The following is a 6,000-nucleotide window of genomic DNA, read 5'->3' as shown; positions in this document are numbered from 1 at the left end:
TAACTCCAGCCTGTGTCAAGTTGACACAAAACTAGCCAGTACACCAACCATTATTGCTGATGCCAAGAAGTGCTTGCTGACAGGAGCCTGGTAAAGCTGTCCCCTAAAAGGATGTGCCAGACCCTCACTGATACAGATGCAGATGCTTGCAGCCAACCATAGGGCTGAGCATGGAGACCCCAATGGAGGAGTTAGGGAAAGGACTGAAGGAGCTGATGGGGTTAACAACCCCATAGGAAGAACAACAATATCAACCAACCAGAACCCCCAAAGCTCCCAGGGACTAAACCACCAACCAAAACGTCCACATGAGGAGAACACATGGCTCCAGCTGCATATGTAGCAGAGGATGGCCTTATCAGGCATCATTGGGGGTGGGGGGGGAGACCCTTGGTACTGTGGAGGCTCCTAGGGTAGGGGAATGCTACAACACTGAGGCTGGAGTGGGTAGGCAGGTGGGGGGAAGCACTCTCATAGAGGTGCGGGGGATAGGAGGGTTGTAAAGGGAAAACTGGGAAGGGGGATACATTTGAAATGCAAATAAATAAAATAACCCATTTTAAAAAAAAGATTAAAAGAGACCAAGAATCTAATGCCAAAAAAAAGAGTAGATGCTCAATAGAACAACTGAGATTGAGAAAGAGAAAATAAGACTCAAAGGTGTTGGGAAACTCAGGTGCAGACATTCACAGATCCTGGTGGTGTGTGGCGAATGCCATGTAGAGATGTGGGGGGCTTAAATTAGAATGTGCCAACAGAGTAGGATGAAGTATATCAACTGGCCATTCTGTGGGGAAAAAGACGACTGTGACTTCTATCAGTGATTCTCAGGATACTGCTCCTCATCAGGAGCTTCAGCAGCACCTGAGAATAACGCAGAGATGCAGATCAGCTGGTACTACCTCTGGCTTAATGAATCAGAAATCCAGGGTACTGTCCAGCAATCCACGCATTAGCACGAACTCAGGGGATTCTGATCTGCCCTGAAGCTTGAGAACCACTGACCTACACAGTCCATCACTCCTGTTGTCTTGTAGCACTTAACTCCTGTATATAACCCATGTGCTCCTTGTTACAAAGTGGTAAGATAGCATCAGATGAAAAAACCAAGGAAATAATGCCCAGGATAGCTGTTCGTTTTTGTGATTGTTAAATTTCAAGGGTAAAAACTGTACCAAGTAGGAAGCAAGTGTAATGGGATTGTAGGAACACTGAGAAAGCCCCAACTGCCACAAAATATAATATTCTTATCTATCGAGACTTATATTTCCTTAATCATTATGTACCTTTTCTATATACAATTAAAGAAATCGTTAAAAATGTAAATTCCACAGATTTTAATCACCATAAGGTACAATTTGTTGATGTGTGCATTTCAGAGAAGGAAGTAAGGAAATCAGAGTCCTTGAGGGAGAAAGGCGAAGGAAGAAAATAGAAGGAGACAAATTTGAGATGGAAAATGAAATTAAATTCCAGAGTATCTTTTGGCATCATTTCTAAAAATATATAAATGTAGTGTTTTGACATTTGCATTTCAAAATAGAATTCCACCTAAGAAACTAAACTGGACCTCCTTAAGAATTAGGAATAATAAACTAATTGGTAGGGTAAGACAAACGCCTATGCTAAATATTTATGTTTAAATATTTAAATAGTATGTTAAATATTTAAATAGTACATTTAAACCATAAATTGTGAGTTTTCAGGTGTAGTGCTTGCCAGCAGGAAGAAACAGCATTTTGCTCTTTAGTAATTGGGAGGCTTACCAATTGCTTGAAGTCTATTAAACCATCTGGTAGTCTTGGGGAAAAAATTAGGGAATGTTGGATTTGCTGCTCCAATCAAATCTAGTAAGACCAACAGATCCTAAGAGAGAAAAATATTGCTTTGTCATAGTCACCCAGGCATGTTTCAGACCCTTCTAGAAAACCAGTCAAAACTAACACATTTTAACAAGCGAGACTCACACGGAGAGCTTTTTAAATGAAAAGGGGTTTAGTGTGACATTGTTCGCTAACCATTTTAGAGAACATTGTAGACCTTGCTTACATAACATGGATAAATGGGGGATTTATCTTGCATCAAAGGAGCATAACTAAGGATAAACTAGAAAGGGAGATGTGATACATATTTTACAGTTTGTGGAAAGAACACATTTGCTGTATGTTCAAACCTGTCTAATCTATGCCGTTGTAGTTAGGCATTCTTAACTTTAATCTGTAATGATCGGTGAGCTTGGGAGCATAAGCTATGACTCACACAGAAAACATTCTTTTGCCGGGTGTGGTGGTGCACGCCTTTAATCCCAGCACTCGAGAGGCAGAGGCAGGAGGATTTCTGAGTTCAAGGCCAGCCTGGTCTACAAAGTGAGTTCCAGGACAGCCAGGGTTATACAGAGAAACCCTGTCTCGAAAAACCAAAAGAAAAACAAACAAACAAACAAACATTCTTTTAAAGGAAACTATACACATCATGCTACTGGAGCGCCACTTCCTTCTGTAACAAACAAGGTAAGTCCAGCTACTCTCTGAAGTCTCCTGGTTATAACACTCCAAATTAAACGGATTTCTCTCAGCTTAGTTTAGCCACAAAGCATCAGCAGGCTTGAGAACCCCTTCTTGAAGACCTCCACCTAGATTAAGGCCTCCTGACTTAGCAAAGTAAGCAGAATACATACTGTGTGGGTCACTGCCAACTGTGAAACCTGGTGGATACTGGGTAAATGGTATCAGCTTTCAAGATTCCAGAGATATGGTATACATGAATGATTTTTACGTACATGTACGTATAACTGATATACATACTCATTCATTTGGAAAAAAAATGCTTGTTTGAAATAGGAACATAGTCATGAGATTGGATAAGTCTCTGAGAAATAGATGGGACATTCCATCACTGCGGATCGTATATCTGGACTGATAAGTAACTGCTAATTATCTGCATCTCTTTTCATTTGTCTGAGCTCCTCTGAGCCGCTCAGGCACGAGTGAATGAGTGAAATGATGACCACATGCCTTTGACTCACAGTGAGCTGTCCACAAACAAGAGAAAGTCATGCTCACGTAAGGAGTGTTAGGGAATATAGAGGACCCCAGTTGCTCACTTGATTCATAGGGCGACAAAGAGCGGGAATGTGTGAAGGCAGGGTGGAGGGTTTAGGAAGAGTGTTAGAGACAAATGACGTCCTGAGGGTAGCTAAATTGGGAGTGGTGTGGACTTGGTGACAAAGTGAAGATCAAGTATGGGAAGTCACAGAAGGGAATTTACTGGTAGGCCACAGGAGGACGTGTGGAGGTTGGATGCTGAACCCACTCTTTAGTAACAGCAGAATTTTAAGGCATCCTCAAAATGTCTCTACCCTCACATCATAAATGCTACATAAACCTACCACATCAAATTAAACATTCATACTATAGTCACTATGCTGCTTTAAATACATGGGGAATTCCTCTTTCCTCCCTGTCCTTGGGTTCCCAGCCTACTCTGCCTGAAAAAAAAAAAAAAAAAGGTCTCTTTCTCTCTCCAGTGTTGGGGGGGTTGAGGGGGGTACTCTCACTAAACCATACTGAGTCTAATGTCTCCTTAATCTGATTTTCACATCATTTTAATTAAGCTCAGCCCAACACAGCTTCTAACACAGAACCATTCTTTTTAGGTCTGGGATTCCTCAAAACTCCAGCGCTTGCCAAGGAATGTTCTACAATAAACAGTGCTCTGAGGAGTCCGTGGCACGTTTAGGTCTTTACTGGGTCTTAGCAGCCTTTTCTCGGGAGACAGGGACTGAGCTACAGCGCCAAGGTAAATGACTCAGACTAACCATGCCATCCAGTTGGTTGGTGCCTCTTGATCCAGGAGGGTGGGGGCTTGATGCCATCTTCTGTGCTAAGTGCCGAGACCCATACAGAGAATCTTGAGGAGACCAGTGATGAAAAGCTTCTTCGCCATCAAAGAAAATTAGCCGGAGTGAGAGATCTGGCTTGGAACCAGAGGCACCCTGGGAGAAAAAAAAAAAAAAAAAAAAAAACAGTGGAAACTAACTTCAACCAATCACAGGACATATTGGCCTGGGATCATCTTCAGAGAGACCTACGAACAGTATATCTTCAAGATGGGGTCATGATGATCATCAGTGGAAACAAAGAGCAACTAGGCTCCAGTCAATTAAAACTTTGCATTCTTTCCTAGTAACTGGGCAAAGGGACAGACATTCCATGAAGCAAAGAGGTCCAAGCAAAGGAAGATGTGCCAGAAGTTACTTGACACCAACTCCAACCCAAACACCATCATACTCCTTCTAAAGCCAAAGGTCTTCTTGCATGTGCCCTTACTCCCTAGCAAGCTGTTACACCGTAGGACTGCTGTGATGAGCACTGTGACCTGCCACTGAATTTCCCCCTCAGGTGGATGGGTTGCCCCAGCTGTAGCCTCTCCTGGCATGCACCTCTTGGGAGCCGCCCATCTTCCATGACTATCTAGCCAGACACCTGAGCCTCTCCATAGGCCACCACCTCCACAGCTCTCCAGAGTTAGCTGAGGTTGCTGTAAAACCTGCACTGTGGCTTCCTGGCTCACTCCTCCTAATCCTGTCTTATCCCTCTCCCTGCTGCCAGTGTTGCTCCAAGGCCACTCCCTACTCACTGACCTGAATGGGTCAGGTGATGTTCCACCTCCCAATGTTCTTTCCCCCCCCCCCCGGGAACCCAGCCTAAAACAACTGGGTACTTCTCACCTTACAGGACTTGGAAGTTCGTTATTGAACCTAAGTTCAAAAGTCTGCCCTAGGAACCATGTAGGGACACAAACAGAATAATTATAGTGTTTCTCTTAAGAGATCCTATACATTTGGCGAGTTGGGAGAAAGAGAACAAATACATAAGGATGGTTTGTAATATGCCAAGGGGCTCAAGTGTGAAGCGTACATCCGTTGAAGGCTGGGAGGAATGACTGATGGAGCCCTTGCGACATCAAGCAAGGCTTTGTGAGAGACAGTATCTGAGAAAACTGAAAAGCTTTACAGCTTTTAATCGGGCTATGACTCTCCAGAACAGATCAGTCCTTTTGGTGTTCAAATCTTCCAAGCCCACTTAATCTCACCTCTTCACAGCTTCACTCCTATAATGACCCTATTTACTTCATTTTTGACCAATTTCTGCTAATCCTTCCAGTCTTTCCCCTAAGTACACTGTCAGCTCCTTGGCCTCTCTCCGTTGTCACACTCTCATGGAACAAAATAATAATAACATGGAGGGCTATTCCCTACCTCTTCTGTGACTATTCTCAAGATGCTGAACCTGGCTAGAAAAAAAAATGAACCACCATGCCATTTGCTAGCTTAAAATCCATAAATCACAGATTTCGATACAGCCTTTCTGTACTGTGCTGTATACACACAGAACACAGTTGTGCTACATTTTCTGGATTTGTTCACTCACCTTGAGTATTTCACACTTTCCCTTTCCCTAGTTTGCAGCTCCCCAGCCCACCCATCTGCACTTTCAAGTAATGGATGGCCTTGACTTCTTCTTGCCAATCTCCTTGGATGCCAGTCTCCCCACACATGCACTGAATTCCATCTCCTCTTGTCTGCTCAAGGGCACTGCTTTAGCCAACGCTGTTTCTCCCACATCAGGGGTTCTGTCACTGCTGAATAGTTCTACCAGTTTGCTATCTTTGTCAACTCACTGGAAGAATTTTATATGTGCAGTGTTCCTCAGTCTTATTCTTCAGTTCCTTTTTGTTTTTTTAATTCTCGGTGTTGAACCAGAAGCCTGAACCATGTAAGGCAATTGCTCTACCAAATGAATCCTGTCCCCCTGAAGTGGTAATAAATTAATTCTCTCTAAACTCCCCAGGGGGTGTGCACACACTTCTCCCTACCACCCTAATGTTGTGGAGTTGCAAATGAAACACACACACACATGCACACCACAACAGTCTTTTTATTTTAATATGTCTTAAACAGCTCAATGGTTGGGCACTTCCAAACCTCCCTGCAGCTAA

The 6,000-nt window shown here is 43.3% G+C and overlaps 1 protein-coding gene across 2 annotated transcripts in view; it reads right to left on the bottom strand.

Moving 5' to 3' along the window:
- Qpct (glutaminyl-peptide cyclotransferase) overlaps positions 1-6,000 on the bottom strand; it is a 38,065-nt gene that overhangs the window by 7,715 nt on the left and 24,350 nt on the right. For both annotated transcript variants that reach the window (XM_021218121.2, XM_021218122.1), the window contains 2 exons: positions 3,818-3,994; positions 1,767-1,866 (listed from right to left, as the gene is read on the bottom strand). In XM_021218121.2, the coding sequence (XP_021073780.1) occupies positions 1,767-1,866; positions 3,818-3,994 (277 nt within the window). The remainder of the gene's footprint in view (positions 1-1,766; positions 1,867-3,817; positions 3,995-6,000) is intronic.

The sequence above is a fragment of the Mus pahari genome, chromosome 18 (assembly GCF_900095145.1).
Source record: "Mus pahari chromosome 18, PAHARI_EIJ_v1.1, whole genome shotgun sequence".
NCBI lineage: Eukaryota > Metazoa > Chordata > Mammalia > Rodentia > Muridae > Mus > Mus pahari.
The sequence above is the reverse complement of the archived record's forward strand: the minus strand, read 5'-3'. Positions and strand labels throughout refer to the sequence as shown.